The following is a 19773-nucleotide window of genomic DNA, read 5'->3' as shown; positions in this document are numbered from 1 at the left end:
TATATATACATATATGAAAATTGATAATACTCATTTTGCAATGCAATCTGTGCTTGACAGTCAATTCCTAGAAACATTCTGCTCAGTAAAACTAGAAAGCAATTGATTCAATGGCCAATCAAAGAGATTGAGACTCTTCGCGCTGAGAATGTAAGCATCCAGGAGACGCTGCTCTCAACTTGTGTCAAATTATTGATGTGATTTATTCAAGTTATTTGGCCGATAGCTACATTAGTATTTTCTATTTAAATTGGGTTCATTTGATAGAAAAATAAAATAGAAGACTCGATTTACATATATAAAAAGAATTTGACTGAAAATTATGTCATAGTTTGAAGGCTTATTTTTATTACTATGCCCTTTTTTTACATTCAATAGAAGAAGGCTATAAAACTGACAAGAATATAAACTTGTACATGCAAGAGTAATTCGTGCTCTGTAGTCTGTCCTGCCTTATTCAAAACTTGATTGTCAAATGATTTGAAACTTAATTTCTATATATTGGAAGAAACAAGTTGGGCTTCTCTTCAAGCTTCAGGCCTCCAGCTTCATATAATTATTGACCATTTCTCTAATCCTTTTTTTTTCTTTTTCATATGAAATTCTTTACAAAATTTTTTGGTTAATCATAAAAAAAAAATTGTTGGTTAAAAATCATGAACCAAGGTTGATTAGGGTATGGAAAGGGTAAATAATTTTATTCATAATTGGAGAGTAGACGACTGAAACAAGTCTCAAAAATTTAATTATGAAAAAAAAAATTGTCCTGTTTGTAATAGGAGACATTTAAAAATTAATGAAGTCTTAGAAAAGTCTTACAGAGAAGAACTAAGCATATTGATCATCCAGTCAAACTTATAAGCCTTATTTGGTTCATGAAATCAACATACGGAGGAACGGAAAATAAATTTTGTAGGGTTCGTTCTGTCTTTTATATTTTGTTTTATTATGCATTCAAAATTTTTACTTTGTTTTGTTTTTAAAAATTGAAAAGACATAACAAAATGTTAAATAGTGTCTATAGACTCTAGTTAAGGTGATATTCATCAAATGAATTAATACTCTTTTTAATTTAGGAAAAATACATTAAATAAAAAATATTTCCTATAGGCCTTAATTAACCAAACATAAGTTATGTTTGGTAATTAATATTAGTGCATGTTGGGAGAAAGAATGAAATTACTGAAAACATAATAAGTATAAATTAGTACATAAAATAAAGTCTTTTACAATGAAGCAATAAACATAATATGTGATGTTTTTTTTTTTTTTTTAAAGGTAATATGTGATGTTAAATCCAAAAGAAAGAAGATGCAAGCGAAATCTCGATTTCAGTCAAGGCAACAAACAAAACAAAGAAATGACAACCCAGCAATCAAAACACGTGGCAAGCCAGGTGCACCCCTGGACTCAATTTTAGCGTTTCCATTTTAGATCACGTGAAGAAGGGGGTGTGCAATTGGTTTGAAGACTAATAACAGCTTAGCAGCATAAAATTTAAAAGCTCTTTAAAGATTAAAAACACTTTGTAATTGTTAATCTCTGACATGCCCTTTTTTTGTGCCTTCTTTTTCAACACGCATGGGCTGGAAAAGCAATTGCTCCAATGGATAATTGAGCTGCCGTAGTAAAAGGAGGATTATTTTATGAAACTTAGTGATGCTACTTATGACTCAGCTAACAGGCTGAAGAAAAGATGGGTGGAAATTCTAAATAAACGAATAGTTAAGCGAAAACTTTAACTATAAATTAATCAGAAGTGTAATTGGGCTTGATCGCATCCTTCTCTCTCTTTCAATCTCATTTCACAGCTGCTTCTTCCATTTGTGATCCATCAGAATTCTATTTGCTTCAAGATATATAGTCAGTCAGTAGCAACATACACCATTTCACACAAATTATCTTCTCCATCTGCTCCTTTTTTTCCTTTCCCTCCTCCTTGTTCACCACCTCAAAAAATTCATGGCTGACACCTTTGCCTTTAACATTGTAGAAAAAGTTATTGAGAAACTAGCCACTGCTGCTTATCAAGAAATTTCCCTAGCTTGGGGTGTGCAAATTGACTTTCAAAGGCTTAATGACATATTGACCACTGTCAAAGATGTGCTCTTAGATGCTGAAGAAAACCAAGCTCATAATAATCAGCTGCGGAATTGGTTGCAAAAGCTGAAAGATGCTTGTTACGATGCAGAAGATGTACTAGATGAATTTGAGATCGAAGCATGGCGGAGGCAAGTTTTGAAACAGAGGAACATCGTAAAGAAGGTACGCAATTTCTTTTCAAGCTCAAACCCAGTTGCTTTTCGATTTAGGATGGCCCATAAGATTAAAAAAGTTACTGAGAGGTTTGGGGAGATTGCCGCTTTGAAAGCTAATTTTCATCTTGCTGAAAGACATTATGGAACTAGGCATCTTATGGGCTTGGACAGGGAGACCCACTCCTTTGTGCAAGCAGCAGATGTCATTGGTAGAGATCAAGACAAAGAAAAAATCATAAACGCCTTGATGCAAGATCCAACTGATGGGGAACACATACCTGTCCTTCCTATAGTTGGAATTGGAGGTCTCGGAAAGACTACCCTTGCAAAATTGGTGTACAATGCTGAATGTATAGATAGGCATTTTGAGTTGAAAAAGTGGATATGTGTTGCAGATGATTTTGATTTGAAACAATTAATGATAAAAATAATTAAAGCTGCAAAGGGATTCGATGGAAATTGGAGTAGCATGGACTTACACCAATTACAAAAGGTCTTTCGAGATTGTTTAGATGAGAAAAAGTATTTACTCGTTTTGGATGATTTATGGAACGAGGATCATATCAAATGGGATGAACTAAAACAATTGTTGGTGGGAGGAGCTAAGGGAAGTAAAATTGTAGTCACCACTCGTAGTAGCCAAGTTGCAGAGATCATGGGCACAATCCCAACACACAATTTGCAAGGTCTTCCTGAAAAGAAATCTTTGTGTTTGTTTCTCCAATTTGCATCAAAAAAAGGGAAATCAATCAATACCAAAACCTAGTAAAAATTGTGGAAGAGATAGTTAAAAAATGCAATGGAGTGCCTTTGGTTTTGAAGACACTTGGGAGCTTACTTCTCTCCAAAACTTCAGAAGATGATTGGAAATTTGTGAGAGATAGTGAGATGTGGAAATTAGTGCAAGAGGAAAAAATAATTTTTCCTGTTTTGAAATTGAGTTATGATCAATTGCCTCCATATTTAAAGCCATGTTTTGCTTATCTTTCGATATTTCCGAAAGATTATGAATTTAATGATGTGGAGGTGATCCATTTTTGGATGGCTCATGATTTGCTTCATTCCTCCAATGAAAATGAAGATTCAAAAGATATTGGCAGGCGTTATTTGAATAACCTGTCATCAAGATCTTTTTTCCAAGATTTTGATCAAAGTTTGTCTATACAGTCTTTTAAAATGCATGATCTTTTACGTGATCTTGCATTGTCAATGGCAAAGAACGAGTGTTCTGTGGTAAACTCTTTTAAGCAAACTATTGTTCCAGGAATTCAACATTTGTGCCTTGACAATTTTGATTTTTTTGAGAACTCTTCTAGTTTTTCTGATATTGATAAGTTATGTCATGTACGCACATTTCATTTTAAAAATATGAAAGAAGACCCTAATAGTGAATCATTTATAAAGAAATGTCTTCCAAGGTTTCAGAATTTACGAGTACTAGATCTACAAGGATCTAGTTTTGAGGCATTGCCCAAAAGGATTGACAGATTGAAGCATTTAAGGTATCTCAACCTAAATGACAACTTCAAAATCAAGAAACTTCCAAACTTTATATGTAAGTTACCATGTTTGCAAACTTTGCTTCTTACTTGTGGTGGAATTGAAGAGTCGCCCAAAAATCTGAGATATATGATCAGTCTTAGACTGCTAATGATAAGTACAGAACAGAAGTCTCTATCTAAGAATGGATTTGAGAATTTGAAATCTCTTCGACATTTGATGATCAGTAATTGTGAAAATTTAGAATATTTATTTGATGGGATTCAAAACCTCAAATCCCTTCATACATTTGCAGTTGCTAATTGCAAGAACTTGATCTCACTGCCGCAGGGTTTTGAAGCCCTGACCACGTTGAAAGTTCTGGTAATTGTGGATTGTGAAAATTCCCATCTTGATATGACGTTGGGATCCGAAGGGAGAGGCAATGAAGTTGAGAGTCAAGATTACCACATTGGCAGTCGGTTACGCCTTCAAACATTAGGCATTGGAGGGTTACCAAAGTTGGAGGCACTACCCCAATGGCTTCTTGTGGGATCTGCCAACACTTTGCGGTTCCTGATACTTGAGGAATGTGAAAATCTAAAAACATTTCCAGAGAGACAGAATCTCACATCACTTGAAAGGTTGGCGATTTCGGACTGCCCAAATTTGTCATCACTGCCAGAGCGGATGCAATGCCTCAAAGAATTGGAGATTGAAAGATGTCCGATTTTGAGCGAAAGATACAAACCAGAAAGCGGAGAGGATTGGGCCAAGATTTCTCATGCATCTCGTATACTTATTGATCGCCTTGAAATCACATCAAACAAATGAACAGCCTCACGACGATAAACTAGGTAACAACTATTTTTTCCATCTTTCTTTTTTTTTTTGTACAATTTTCTTTCTTTCCTCCATTTATATATCAGCCAATAAAACACGATTCTTTTGTTTATTTGTTTTATAAATCTTGTCAGAGAAATGATGCAGCAATTGATTTTAGTCGGTAGTCCAAAAATCAGTATTTAAGATTCCCCTTCCTTTAGCCAAGCAATATTTAATATTAATATGATCAACTAAGTAGTAGCAATGTGTTACTATCTCCAAAGGAATTACCAAACAGAATAAAGCAATCTAAACTTTGAAAGATAAGTGGCAGTTGTTTATTTCTATTTTCATTTTTTTTTTCAAAATAAAAAGTTAATTTACTATGTCTCATTATCTTTTTTTTTCTTTTTGTTGTTTTTGAACATTTATTGTATACATTTTAGTTTTTATAGCAATAAAACAATAAACTGTGTATAGATACAAACATAGAATATGCTTTAAAAGGACAAAACTTATTGTTTTACATCTTTATTTTAACAAAAATTGTTGGTCAATTTAACATTCTTTATAATTTTGCCTAATTTCGTGTTTAGTGAATGGCAGGGCAAGTCTGCATTTAATGGTATTGGATTGGGCTTTTCTTGGTGGCTGGACCAAAGTACTCTTCATGTAATCCCTAAAGATCAGTCCATGGCCATTCCTTTGTTTTGTTCATTGTTGGTTTGTTGCCTTGGGCTTGCCTCTTCTTTCTACGGATTTAAGTCCCATGCTGCACATCGGGTGCGGGCAACCGGGTCTTCAGTGTAGCCGAAGTGTGCCAAATGGGGCCTCCATGTCACATGATTGTTCACTTTTTTTTTTTATTGTTAAAACTTTATTTTATGTATTTACTTCTTACTTATTTAATAATTTTGTTATCTTTTTTAATATGGAACAATATTACTTATTACAAGTTTGATTTTACTCAAATATTTTTTATTTTATTTTTTATGTTTTTAATAAAATTAAACTCGTCCTTTAAATGTCTAAGACTCAATTATGAGTTGTGAATCAATTTACATATGTAAATGAAATATTCTTAAATATTTATTAATAACTTTAATTTTTCCCTGTTATGAAAATAGGTCCCTCATGAATTGACTTCAGCACTAGGTCTTTTTACCTTCTATGGTAATGAAAGAGCAAAGAAGGTTCATTAATGAAATAGAGATATTTTTCTACTACGTGGAAGAAAGACTTTTGAAGAGGTGGAACAATTCAGAGCTGTTATTAATCACTTTGGGCTACCACATTTTTTGTCTGTAAGTTTGCAAGTCACTCTCTCACATTAATTGATCAGACCTAATTTCTCTTACGTATTGCTCTGTCCAAAACCAAAGTCTTGGTCTATGTAAGACTATGATGGTCTGCTGAACTTCCTTTGCGAAAACGGATGCATTCCCCTCTTTAATATTATATTAGATGACTATCAGTATATCCAATATAGAGATACAATACTGCTTTGAAGAAGGGTTTAGAATATCTAACTTAAGCTTCAAAGGCGGACTCCTGGGAGTTAAACCAAAATGCAAATATCTGTAATAAGGTTTGTTGCTTTTTGTCTGGCATTGGCTTGCGTCGGAGCTGAGTCCTCAATAGAACAACCATACAGGACTGCCTACCATTTCCAACCTCCTAAAAACTGGATGAATGGTATGCCTTCTTGAATTGCTCCACAATGTCCAATTTTAATCAACTATTAGCTCTAGCTTGGCAGCTAACTTCTTTTTTTCCATTTTTTTGCCTTTGGAATTGACGTGTAATTTGCAAATGGATGCAATGGCAATCCAGATCCAAATGGTATGCTTGTGAAAATTGATTTAGTTTCTTACACTGCATCTGCTTCTTTTGTTTCCCCTTCCTTTAAACTTTTTCAACTTTGATGTCAATTCAACAGTTCATCCATTGCTGACTCATTTATAACAGGACCAATGTTCTACAAGGGAGTCTATCATCTGTTTTATCAATACAATCCATATGGTCCCTTGTGGGGTAACATTACATGGGCTCATTCGGTATCATATGATCTTGTCAATTGGCTTCATCTTCCTCAAGCACTTTCCCCTACAGATCCTTTTGACATCAAAGGTTGCTTTTCTGGTTCAACCACAATCCTTTCTGACGGAAAACCAGCCATTCTATACACTGGCGTTTACGCTAATGACAGTCAGGTCCAAAACCTGGCTTTGCCTGCGAACCTGACTGATCCATTCCTAACAGAATGGGTGAAATCTCCTCTAAATCCTTTAATTATCCCCATTGATGGCATTGATCCAAAGAATTTTAGGGATCCCTCAACTGCCTGGCAAGGTCCTGATGGAATATGGCGGGTCATTGTTGGAGGCCACCAAAATGGACAGGGAAAAGCAATTCTATATCAAAGCAAAGACTTTGTTAACTGGATTAGGAGTACAAATCCACTTCGTTCATCAGCAAAGACCGGAATGTTTGAGTGTCCTGATTTCTATCCTGTTAGCATAAATGGAAATTATGGAATTGACACTTCTTCACAAGATAAACTTACCAAGCATGTGCTAAAGGCAAGCTTCAATGGAAATGATTACTACATATTAGGAAGTTACACACCCCAAACAGACAACTTCTCAGCTGAAAGTGACTTCTTGGATAGTAGTTTTGATTTTCGATATGATTATGGGAAATTTTATGCTTCCAAGACGTTTTATGACAGCTCTAAGAAGAGGCGAATATCATGGGGCTGGATAGCAGAGATGGATGGTGATGCAAATGCCCTTGAGAAAGGATGGTCAGGGCTTCAGGTAATCCAACTTCAATTTTTTTATTTACTCTTATTAGCTCGCCGGTTCATCACTCGTTTAATATATATATTCATATATGAAAATTGACAGTACTCATTTTGCAATGCAATCTGTGTTGACAGTCAATTCCTAGAAGCATTCTGCTCAGTAAAACTGGAAAGCAATTAATTCAATGGCCAATCAAAGAGATTGAGACTCTTCGTGCTGAGAATGTAAGCATCCAGGAGAAGCAGCTGAAGGGTGGATCAGTTCTTGAAGTTTTGGGAGTAACAGCTTCACAGGTAACAAGTTTAATCCTAATTAACAATTATAACTGTCCCCAAATCAAACACTTGGAAGGATAATTATGTTGATTTTTCCATGTGCAGGCCGATGTAGAAGTAGCATTTGATTTAACCAATTTGAAGGAGGCCGAATTCATGGTCCCAGATGGCGTTGATCCTCGAGCTTTGTGTAGCCAACAGACGGCATCATTTCGAGGCATGGTTGGGCCATTTGGATTGCTAGTTTTAGCCTCTCAAGGTTTGACAGAACAAACTGCAGTCTTATTTCGCATCTTTAGAAGCCATGAAAAATACGTTGTACTCATGTGTAGTGATCAAAGCAGGTCAGTTTTTGTTCCATGCTTTTTGCAACTGTTAATTTGAGTTGCTTCATTTCCTCCTGATTTGCAATGAGACTCAACTTCAGTTCACAAACTTTAACAGGTCTACATTTAGGGAAGGCCCAGACAAGACCACCTATGGAGCTTTCGTTGACATAGACCCCCGTCAGGAGAAGATTACACTAAGAACCCTCGTTCGTTGCCTACTTAAAACATCTGATTCATTTTAGAACTTTGCCCCAATATTCAAGCCATTTTATGTCCTGGACTTTACTCACAATTAAATTTATACATTGATTTCACCATTGCAGATAGATCATTCAGTTGTAGAAAGTGTCAGTGGGAAGGGAAGAGCCTGCATTACCGCTAGAGTTTATCCAGCTCTGGCCATAGACAACCAAGCTCACCTGTACGTATTCAACAACGGCACCGTGGATGTCACAATCTCAAGGCTCGATGCCTGGAGCATGAAGAAAGCTCAACTTGTTTCTGCCAATATATAGAAAACCCCATATCAATAGACAATGTAGTTTTGAATAAGGCTGGACAGATCATTGATTACTCTCTATTTGTACACAAAGTCTCTTGTGCAATAACAGAGCTCTATTTGGTCAAAATTGAACAGATCATTGATTACTCTCTATTTGTACACAAAGTTTCTTGTGCAATAACATAGCTCTATTTGGTCAAAATTGATGTTTTGTCAGAATAATTTATGGTATTCCATTTTGATTTCCTCAATAATTACAATTGAATTTTTCGAATCAGATTAAAAAAATTACATTTATTGTATAACTTAATTTCAACTATCATTTAACATTTAGAAAACTGGATTCATGTTAATTTAAAGTTTTTCTCTCTTTTTTGGTCAACTCAACACCTATAATAAGTATTAGCATTTCACCATATACTTCTCTGACTTTCACTCTTTTCGGAGCCGCTTTTTCCTTTATCGGCAATGAGTACTTGTTCGAACATCGATCAGCAGCAGCACAAAGTCTTCTCTTTCTTTTTTTTATGCGCAATTATCATATCTTTCTCTTTCTGCAGCTGCTTCTTCATATAGCTTTCTTTCATTCCATTATTCTATACTATTCAATCCCATCAAACCTTACATGTTAAGCACAAGTGAAGTACTATTTAAAATAGAACAATTAGAATAAATAAAGTATTATCTCATATAAAATAACTACTACAAGTAAAATAGTTACTTCGAGTAGAATAGCTACTGTACTTGGATGACAGCGAAAGCAATTCGGAATGAGTGACAAACTCATGGGTTACTTTCATCTTGGAATGTTCTCGAGAGTTTGGCTTGGTGGCTTAGATATGGAGGTAGTTAAGAAGCTTTTCTCTTAACTTTTTCTTGAAGTACAAGTGTTTCACTCTCATACATTGTTCTCGTATAGCTTCTTCTCTTATACTTGTTCACGTACAGCTTCTTCTCTTGTACCTTTTCACGTATACCTCTTTTCTATTACTTTTTAGTTGAGAACAAATCTTATTACATCCAATTACAGTAATAGTTATTCATATTAATGTTCTTCATAATAATATCATTCATTATAAGCATTAAAGTCAATTCTTAAGTAACCGTCACTTTTAGCACTATATATAAAACCTCACAATTCATTTAGGGGGCTCTTCTCTCTCCGTCCGAGTTAACACATTCTCAACTTGAGAGCTTTTCTCTCTAAATCATCTCTCTAATTCTCTTCTTATTGTCTTTCACTTGCCACAACACTCAATACTTCAAGAACTGCTCCAATCTTCCTCTCTGACGCCTCTGACGCATCATTTTACTTATTTACAATACTTCCACTCCCTATCACAAGAACCCCCTTTACAATGTGTTAGATGAATTTGACGTCTAAGCATTGCAAAGGCAAGCTCTGAATCAGAGGAGCATGGGAGACAAGGTAAGCAATTTCTTTTCAAGCTCAAACCCACTTGCTTTTCAGCTTAGGATGGCCCATAAGATTAAAATAGTTGCAGAGGGATTTGGTGAGATTGCTGCTTTGAAAAACAATTTTCATCTCACTGAAAGACATGATGGCACAAGGCATGTCGTGCGCTTGGATAGGGAGACTCACTCCTTTGTTCAAGCATCAGATATTATTCGTAGAGATGAAGACAAAGAAAAAATTATAAAAACTTTGCTGCAAGATCCAATTGATGGGGAAGACATATCTGTCCTTCCTATAGTTGGAATTGGAGGTCTTGGAAAGACTGCCCTTGCAAAATTGGTGTTCAACGATGAGTGTGTAGATAGGCATTTTGAGTTGAAGATGTGGGTGTGTGTTTCAGATGATTTTGATTTGAAGCAAGTAATGATAAAAATCATTAAAGCTGCAAAGGGGGTACTTAATGGAGATTGTAGTAATATGGATTTAGAACAATTACAAAAAGTCTCACAAGATTGTTTAAATGAGAAAAAGTATTCACTCGTTTTGGATGATTTATGGAACGAGGACCATATCAAATGGGATGAACTTAAACAGTTGTTAGTGGGAGGAGGTAGGGGAAGCAAAATTGTAGTCACCACTCGTAGTAACCAAGTTGCAGAGATCGTGGGTACAATCCCAACATACAAATTGCAAGGTCTTCCTGAAAAGTAATCTTTGTGTTTATTTCTCCAATTTGCTTTCAAAAAAAGGGAACTGAAACAATATCCAAATCTAGAAAAAATTGGGGAAGAAATAGTCAAAAAATGCAAGGGAGTTCCTTTGGTTTTGAAGACACTTGGGAGCTTACTTCTCTCCAAAACTTCAGAACATGATTGGAAACTTGTGAGAGAGAGTGAGATGTGGAAATTAGTGCAAAAGGAAAACAACATTTTTCCTGTTTTGAAATTGAGTTATGATCAGTTGCATTCATATTCTATGTCAAACTCTTTCAAGCAAAATCTTACTCAAAGGGTTTGACATTTGTGCCTTGACAATTCGAATTTCCTTGAGGAAAGCCCTTCTAAAGTCTTTGATATTGATAAATTACGTCACATACATACATTTCGATTTCAAGATATGAAAGAGGGTCCTAGCAATGAATCTTTTATTGAAAAATGCCTTTCCACATTTCATGATTTATGAGTGTTGGATTTACGTAGATCTTGTATCAAGGCATTGCCCAACAAGATTGGTAATTTGAAGTATTTAAGGTATCTCGACCAAAGCGGCAATTTTCATATTAAGAAACTTCCAAATTCTATATGTAAATTACAAAAATTGCAAACTCTGCTTTTGATGTGTTTGGGAATTGAAAAGTTGCCTTGAGATATGAGATTCATGATCAATATCCGGATGTTAAAAATAAGTACGAGGCAAAGGGTTCTAACTGAGAATGAACTTGAGCAATTGAAATCTTTTCGGTGTTTAGTAATTGCTTGTTGTGAAAATCTGGAACATTTGTTTGAAGGAATCGAGAACCTTACGTCCCTTGAAACAATAATGATAGGTAATTGCACAAGCTTGATGTCACTTCCAACTGGCATGAAATCTTTAACAGCATTAAAATATCTGATAATTTCTAGTTGTGAAAAGCTTGATCTTAAAGGAGACGATGATAATCAAGATTACCCATCGGGAGTGTGCTAGGCTCCCTTCAATTATTAGCAATTGGAGGTTTACCAAAGCTGGAGGCACTACCCAAATGGCTTCTTGTAGGATCAGCCAACACTTTGCAGCACTTGGTAATCCAAGAATGTCAGAATCTCGCAACTGAAGCAGAATGGCAGAATGACATATCACTTGAAATCTTTAGTATTGAGGAATGCCCAAAACTGTCATCTTTGCCAGAGGGTATGCCGTGCCTCAAAGAGTTGAATATTGAGCATTGTCCCATTTTGAATGCCAGAAACAAAAAGTATAATTGAATAAATAAAATCAAAATCAAAATTTAAAGTAGCAGATTAGGAAGCTGTCCCCAGAGTTACTTAGCTTAACGTGTGATTAGGTTTCATTGCGTCCTTCCCAAGCTTCCTTCTCATTTGGCAGCTGCTTCTTGAATCAATCTGAATTCTATTTGCTTCAATCAGTGGCAACAAATGTCATTTCACACAAATTCTCTTCCTATCCTCCTCCTTGTCAAGACCACCACCCCAAAAAAATCATGGCTGAATCCTTTGCATTTAACCTTGTAGAAAAAGTAACTTAGTAACTTAGAAAACGTCACTGCAATGAAATTTTAATTTAAGAAAGAATCAGCCTGATGATTAGCTAAGGCCTAATTTAGACAACCAAGCTCACCAATTGCTTTGACAAGGTGAGGAAGGAAGAGAGATTTTCTATCTAATTCATGTATGCATAACAGCAGTAACAGCAAACTGATCAATCAGCTCTTTATTAATTATGATCTAGAAAGTTGGATAATCTTTTATTTTTACAGTTATTCACTCATTCTACGATTTTAATTTTGCTGTTTCAACTAGTAAAATTGAAAGAATATTTCAAGTATTTTTTTTATTTGAATTCTTTGAAGATATTCATTCACGTGCTTTTGATTGTTAATCGTATGTTAAGGATGTGACCAAAAACAAATACATAGTAATTATTAATATAAAAGTAAAGATTTTCATTAATTAGGTATTGAAGTAAACAGTGGATCTCTTACATACTTGATACTCGCTTTGATAGGTTTCAAATAGAACTTGACACCACAAACTTTTCAGCAAATACTTACATATATTGTCTAGAATAATGATGATATTTCCATTTAAACTTACTAATTACATTATCATTTTTTTTAATGATTCATTTCAACTCCCACTAGTGATGCATCTACAACAATTAATCCATTTTTATTGATTGAAGCCCGTTAAAATTTTGGCCCATCAAATCCAAACACAGCTTGGTAGCACAAAATTCACTTCTTCTTTTTGTTTTTATTTATATGATGCAAGTTGTATAGCAAATTGTTGTATTTTAGTATTTAATTAATATGAGGTTTGCACTGGGAAGCACCACACCCTATTGCTCTGCTCTTTTCCAAGTCAACGTCTAATTTTCCTTGCATCTTTCTCTCCCTTTCTTTCTCTTTTCCCAGCTCCTTTGACCTGCATTATTGCTTGACGATGTCGGTAGAAATAGACAACATTTCGTAGAAATTCTCTTCCTCTCCAGCAGTTTCTTTCTTTCTTTTCCTCCTCCTTGTTTAATTCCATCAAAAAACCTCATCAGCAGAAGACTTACCACAATTTCCCCCCACCAATAATGGCTGAATCCTTCGCATTTAACATTGCTGAAAATGTCCTCTCAAAACTAGCCAAAATTGCATATCAAGAAATTCGCCTTGCCAGGGGTGTCCAGAGTGAACCGGAAGAGCTTAAGACGACTTTAACTACCATCAAAGCTGTGCTTTTTGATGCTGAAGAAAAACAGGCTCATGACAATCAGCTGCGGGTTTGGCTTCAAGAGCTTAGGGATGCCTGTTATGATGCAGAAGATGTGTTGGATGAATTTGAAATCGAAGCACTGCGGAAGCAAGTTGTGAAACAGAGGAGCATCGGAAAGCAGGTAAGCCATTTCTTTTCAAGCTCAAACCCACTTGCTTTTCGGTTTAGGATGGCACATAAGGTTAAAAAAGTTACTGAGAGATTCGTTGAGATTGCTGCTTTGAAAAATAATTTTCATCTCATCGAGAGACATGATGGCCCTGGGCATGTCGTGCGCTTGGACAGGGAGACCCACTCCTTTGTGCAGGCATCGGAGGTCATTGGCAGAGATGAAGAGAAAGAGAGAATCATAAAAATGTTAATGCAGGATCCAGCTGATGCGGAAGACATTTCCGTCCTTCCCATAGTTGGAATCGGAGGTCTGGGGAAGACCGCCCTTGCGAAATTGGTATTCAATGATGGAAGGATAGATAGGCATTTTGGGTTGAAAATGTGGGTGTGTGTTTCAGATGACTTTGATCTGAAACGATTAGTGCTGAAAATCATTAAAGCTGGAAAGGAGGGTGATGGAGACCTTGGTAACATGGATTTGGAGCAATTACAGAAGGTGTTACGAGATTGTTTGAAGGGTAATAAATATTTACTCATCTTAGATGATGTGTGGAGTGAGGATAATAGAAAATGGCAAGAACTGAAACAATTGTTAGTGGGAGGAGCTAGTGGAAGCAAAATTGTGGTCACCACTCGCAGTAACCAAGTTACAAAGATCGTCGGCACAATCCCTCCACACAATTTAGAAGGTCTTCCTTACGATCAATCTTTATCTTTGTTTCTCAAACTTGCATTCAAGAGAGGAGAAGAGAAACAACATCCCAATCTTGTAAAAATTGGGGAAGATATTGTTAAAAAATGCAAAGGGGTTCCTTTGGTTGTGAAGACATTGGGGAGTTTACTTTTCTCCAAAATTTCAGAACATGAGTGGAGACTTGTGAAAGATAGTGAAATGTGGGAATTAATGGAAAAAGAAAATGAAATATTTTCTGTTTTAAAACTAAGTTATGATCAACTGCCTCCTCATTTAAAGCAATGTTTTGCTTATTGTTCAGTCTATCCAAAGGATTATGCTTTTGTTGAATTTGAGTTAATCCAATTTTGGATGGCTCATGGTCTTCTTCAATCCTCTAAAAAAAATGAAGATCCGGAGGATATTGGGCGGCAGTATTTGAACCACCTATCATCAAGGTGTTTTTTCCAAGATTATCAGGATAAAGGTTTTCTTATTGAATTTAAAATGCATGATCTTTTGCATGATCTTGCATTATCAGTAGCAAAGAATGAGTGTTCTACACTAAATTCTTTCGAGCAAAATATTCCTCAAGGAGTTCGACATGTGTACCTTGATAACTGTGATTCCCTCGAGGAAAAAGCCTTTGAATTACTTAATAAAGCAGGACATGTGCGCACATTTATGCTTCCAGACGTGGATACAGGTCCAGGCAACAAATCTTTTATGGAAACATGCCTCAAGAGGTTCCAACATTTGCGGGTGCTTAAACTATCCAGATCTAATCTCGAGATATTGCCCAAAGGGATTGGCAATTTGAAGCACTTAAGGTTTCTCTATCTATGCGATAATCCCAACATCAAGAAGCTTCCGAACTCCATTTGTAAGTTGCAAAATTTGCAGACTTTGTTGTTTGCCGGTTGTTACAAAATTGAAGAGTTACCTAGAGAAATGAGATACTTAATCAATCTCAGATTTTTATCATTAACTACAAAACAAAGGGATTTACGTGGATTAGAACATTTGAAATCTCTTCGAACCTTATGTATTATAAACTGTAAAAATCTGGAATATTTGTTCGAAGGGATTCAAAACCTCACATCCCTTCAAACATTATGTATCTCTAGGTGCAGAAACTTGACATCACTGCCACATGGTTTGAAATATCTAACTGCATTACAAACTCTATCAATTAGGGTTTGTGTAAAGCTTGATTTGAATATGACAATGGGATTCGAAGGGAAAGAAGAGGATAATCAAGACTACCTCGTTGATAGTGGTTTGTGTCTTCAAAGATTAGGGATTACTGGACCGTTACCAAATCTGGAGGCTCTACCCCAATGACTTCTACAAGGATCTGCCAACACTTTAAAGCAGTTGGACATTGAACGATGTGAGAACCTCACAACCACACCAGAGTGGAAAACTCTTACATCACTTGAAAGGCTTTGGATTTTCAAGTGCCCAAAGTTATCAACTCTACCAGAAAAGATGCAGCGCCTCAAAAGATTGTCGATTATAGAGTGTCCTATCTTGAGTGAAAGATGCAAACCGGAAACGGGAGAGGATTGGCCAAGCATTGCTCATGTCTCCCGTATATGTCTGGACGGTGCTGAAATTTCATCTAAAGAATTATCAACCCCATGATTCTGTAAGAGTTAATATTTTTCTCGCTTCTTCTTTTCTTCTCTTTTTATTTTTTTTAATTTGCTTTCCTCCATTTCATATTTTTCATTTGAAATGTAAAAAAAATAACATATAAAATGGAGTAAATAATGCATACTTCTAATACATTTTTAATATTTTTCATTTTTTGTTTTTTTCGTAAAGCATGCCAAATAGATGATAAAAGTGTTTTTAAACTTTTAGAACTTCTAAATTTGATACCACTATTGTTAGCCTAGAATGGCATTTAAGATTCATAACTAGTTAATATGATCAGCTAACTACTTATATGTTACTTCATGCCTTGTTATTAATATCACTATTATTTCACAATGAACTAGAAAAAAAATCAAGCATATATATGAACATTTGGATAAATGATAAATAAATAAATACATAAATATATAAATATATATTTATTTATATACAAAATTACGTCTTTTACTTGAAAATGTTGGCCAATTTAGCATTGTTTGGAAAATGTCCTAATTTGGCTTGTGAATGAGTGGCAGGGCATACCTCCATTTTATTGGTATTGGGACTGGAATTCCCCCTTGGTGACTGGACTGCAGTACGGTTTATGTAATCCCTCAAATAGAGTGGAGGGGTGTGCTTGGCTCCCCATTTCTCCTAATTGTTGGCTTTGTATATTTTATCTATCTACTTGTGTTATGGACATATTTGATGTTTGTTTGTGTACCTAAATTCGTTTGCTTTGATTGTTCATGTAATCGCTACTCTTTATTTGTTGGTTTGTTGTATTGCCTTTGGATTCAAAATTTGGTTTGGTTTGGTTGGGTGATCTATGTTTGTGTTTAGTTTTTCTCCAAAATCACTTCATTCCCTAATTAGATTGTGTTGGAATCTCTTTCCTTCCTAACTAAATAAAAATCTTTAATTTGTTCTTTTTCATTCCCTAATTCAATCAATCACCGTCAAAGTAAATTTATTCCATTGAAATTAACTTTTGCTTGCAACTGTAGGATCTCAAATCAGGATTTAGTATGGCATATATAAACTGGTAGTAGTCATTCTTATTTCATGGAATTTTTTGGAAAAAAAAAAAGAAATTTGAATGAATAAAATACTAATGCATATGATAAATTATATTTTAATGCCTATTTTTTTATCAAAATGATAGAGGATTTATGCGTAAATATTTACATGCATACACTAAAAGTAAGATATACAAATACCAAGTTTTTTTGAGTGATTATCAATTAGAATCTTCAGATTAATTTCATATATATCAACAATAAAATTTTTAAACTTCATAAATAAATTTATAATATTATTATATGTCTATTTAATAACAACAACCTTATAAATATATCATCGAGGAAAGTCTTTAATTTCACAAGTATGTTTGTAGTTTAAGTGCCTCATTTTTGTTGAAATATTTTTTGAAAAGTTTTTTACACTGTTTCAATTTGTATTTACAAAGAATTCTTGATATTCTTTGCTTTTATCTCTCTTTTTATTAAGGCATAATATTCAAAAAAGTCTTTAAATTATTTAGAAAAATTTAAATAAGTCCTTAAAAAACCCACCAACTCCCTATATTCATGAATTTTATTCAATTTAGTCTATATACTCAAAATCAAAATAATTTAATTTCTTGATTTTAGAAATTACTTCAATTTAGTCATTCTCTCTAACGACATTTAATTTTATCGTTAAAAGGGGTGACGTCAATGCTGACATCAGCACTAACATGGCATATTTTAATAATGTGGTATGTCAGGTGGCATTAACTTAATGATGTGGTAGTGCCACGAGGTAGATCAAAAATTTTTTTAAAAAATTTTTGTGCCACGTCATAAGAATTAAATTGAACAAAAATATATAGTAGACAGATTAAATTGAACAAAATTGAGATGCAAAAAGACTAAATTGAAAAATATAAATCTTTAAGTAAATGATAGATATACTTATTAATAAGCCAAATGTTTAAGTATAAAAGAATTATGATGTTAAAAATATATATATTTTTTCTTACTTGATTATTTGATTTTATAATATATACATTACTTTTTTTTTGCAAAAATTAAGTATGAATTCTTCTTCTATAAACAAATTCCGAAAAAAATGTAAAGCTTAAAGTTAAATTTAGATGAATAACTTGTATTATGTTAGAATAAAATAATATAAAAGAACTAAATAAATTCTTTTTTTTCTATTTATAATAGTATAAAAATTTAAAATTTATTTGATTTAATTTTTAATTTGAGATGAATTCAAATTAGCAAAATAGGTTGATTTAGTTACAACTTTCACAATTTACAAATACCTATTTTTTTTGGAATTATTCAACCCTTACCCAATTTACCTTTTACTCAAATTTACTCAAATTTTCTTATAAAATAATTTTATTTAAGTTCAAATACCACAATTAAATTTTGCTGAATTTAAATTTAAATTATTAATTTGGATATACAAAAAATTTGGAAATACAAAATAAAATTGTACAAATATTTACAATTATACTTAATTCCATCAACTATAAATGCAATCTTTAATCCAGAAACATAAAAAAATATAAACTGAAATATTTCACAAAATAAAAATATAAAAAATTGAAGGAGTGGAGTAACTCATATTTTATAGTTGTAATAAGAGGTTTGTCATACCCAAATTAAGCAAGTCAGAACAAATAATTATTTTTATAATCATCGTTAACTCCACGTCTCCATTTTTCATTTTTTTAAAAGAAAAAATTAAATCAACTTATTTTACTAATTATTTAATCTTTTTATATTATTTTATTCCAACATAATGCAAATTATTTATCTAAATTTGACTTTAGGTATGAAATTTTTTTTCATTTTTTTTATAGAAGGAGAATTCAAACTTAATTTTTGCAAAGAAGATAAATTAATGTCTATATTCTATAATCAAATAATCAAGTAAGAAATATATATATATATATATATATATATTAACATCTTAAATCTTTTACATTTAAATATTTGGCTTATTAATAAGTATATCTATCATCTACTTAAAGAATTGTAATTTTGAAATTTTTTTTAATTTAAACCCTCAACATCTCAATTTTGTTCAATTTAATCCTAGTATTATACATTTTTATTTAATTTAGTCCTTATGATGTGGCACAAAAAAATTTTTGAAAATTTTTTAATTTGCCATGTGGCACTGACACATCAGCATGTCAATGCCACATCAACATTGCCATGCCATCATATTAGTGCCATGTGGCATTGCCACATAATCAAGTTGGTACCATGTGGCATGCCACATCATCAAAATATACCACGTCAGTATTGATGTTATTCCTTTTAAAGACAAAATTGGATGTTGTTAGGATGAGGAACTAAATTAAAACAAGTTTCAAAATCAAGAGATTAAATTACTTCGATTTTAAGTAAAAGGATTAAATTAAATAAAATGCATGAGTACAAGGACTTGGTGGGCATTTTGACCATACTTTTATTACGTTTAATCAAGTCCTTATATTTTTATTATGAACCAAATAAACCCTTATATTTTTATTTTAAGTCAAATAAATTCTTATGACTAATTATTAATGACTTAATCAAAATGTCATTTGTCATTTTATACCATATGACACCGACGTGACATGCTAACATGTTATAATTGATGATAATATGGCATGTTGACATATCATAATTGATAATGACGTGATATGCTAATTAAATATTATAATATGATTATATAACATTTTTCACTCTTCACATTAACAGCATATTAATAGCATATGGATATAAAATGATGAGTGGCATTTTAACAAATAACAATTAGCCAATCATTAATCATAAAGGTTTATGTGATTCAAAATAAAAGTATAATCACTTAATTGAACACAATAAAAGAATAATGATTTATTTATATATTTTTTAATAACTTAAGAGTTTATTTGAACATTATGTCTTTTGTTAATGAAAACTTATACAATATTTAAAAGTTTT

The 19773-nt window shown here is 33.4% G+C and overlaps 2 protein-coding genes, 1 non-coding gene and 2 pseudogenes across 4 annotated transcripts; 4 read left to right on the top strand and 1 right to left on the bottom strand.

The window, feature by feature from the left end:
• The first annotated feature begins 1667 nt into the window (after window positions 1-1667).
• On the top strand, window positions 1668-4588 carry LOC148762898 (putative disease resistance protein RGA1; annotated as a pseudogene).
• A 1440-nt stretch (window positions 4589-6028) lies between these two features.
• LOC18599569 (beta-fructofuranosidase, insoluble isoenzyme CWINV1-like) lies at window positions 6029-8640 on the top strand. 2 transcript variants are annotated; one of them, XM_018122432.2, is made up of 7 exons: window positions 6029-6257; window positions 6396-6404; window positions 6531-7381; window positions 7504-7662; window positions 7750-7988; window positions 8089-8179; window positions 8297-8640. In XM_018122432.2, exons 1-7 carry the CDS (start codon window positions 6131-6133, stop codon window positions 8486-8488), a joined length of 1668 nt encoding a protein of 555 aa, XP_017977921.2. In that variant the 5' UTR covers window positions 6029-6130; the 3' UTR covers window positions 8489-8640. The 2 variants fall into 2 exon arrangements, with proteins under 2 accessions (XP_017977921.2, XP_088662287.1); XM_088806161.1 differs by lacking the exon at window positions 6396-6404.
• Window positions 8641-9245: 605 nt separating this feature from the next.
• LOC148762897 (uncharacterized) lies at window positions 9246-11856 on the top strand (annotated as a pseudogene).
• A 1200-nt stretch (window positions 11857-13056) lies between these two features.
• On the top strand, window positions 13057-16627 carry LOC18599571 (putative disease resistance protein RGA1). Its single transcript, XM_018120673.2, has 2 exons — window positions 13057-15809; window positions 16336-16627. The coding sequence occupies exon 1, from the start codon at window positions 13193-13195 to the stop codon at window positions 15500-15502; it is 2310 nt and encodes a 769-aa protein (XP_017976162.2). The 5' UTR covers window positions 13057-13192; the 3' UTR covers window positions 15503-15809; window positions 16336-16627.
• Window positions 16628-18412: 1785 nt separating this feature from the next.
• LOC148762896 (small nucleolar RNA snoR8a) lies at window positions 18413-18505 on the bottom strand. The gene has a single exon (XR_016026853.1). It is a non-coding gene; the product is annotated as a small nucleolar RNA snoR8a (small nucleolar RNA).
• Window positions 18506-19773: the final 1268 nt, after the last annotated feature.

The sequence above is a fragment of the Theobroma cacao genome, chromosome 5 (genome assembly GCF_053813885.1).
Source record: "Theobroma cacao isolate CCN51 chromosome 5, ASM5381388v1, whole genome shotgun sequence".
NCBI lineage: Eukaryota > Viridiplantae > Streptophyta > Magnoliopsida > Malvales > Malvaceae > Theobroma > Theobroma cacao.
Note: the sequence above shows the minus strand (reverse complement) of the source record. Positions and strands in the feature narration are given on the sequence as shown.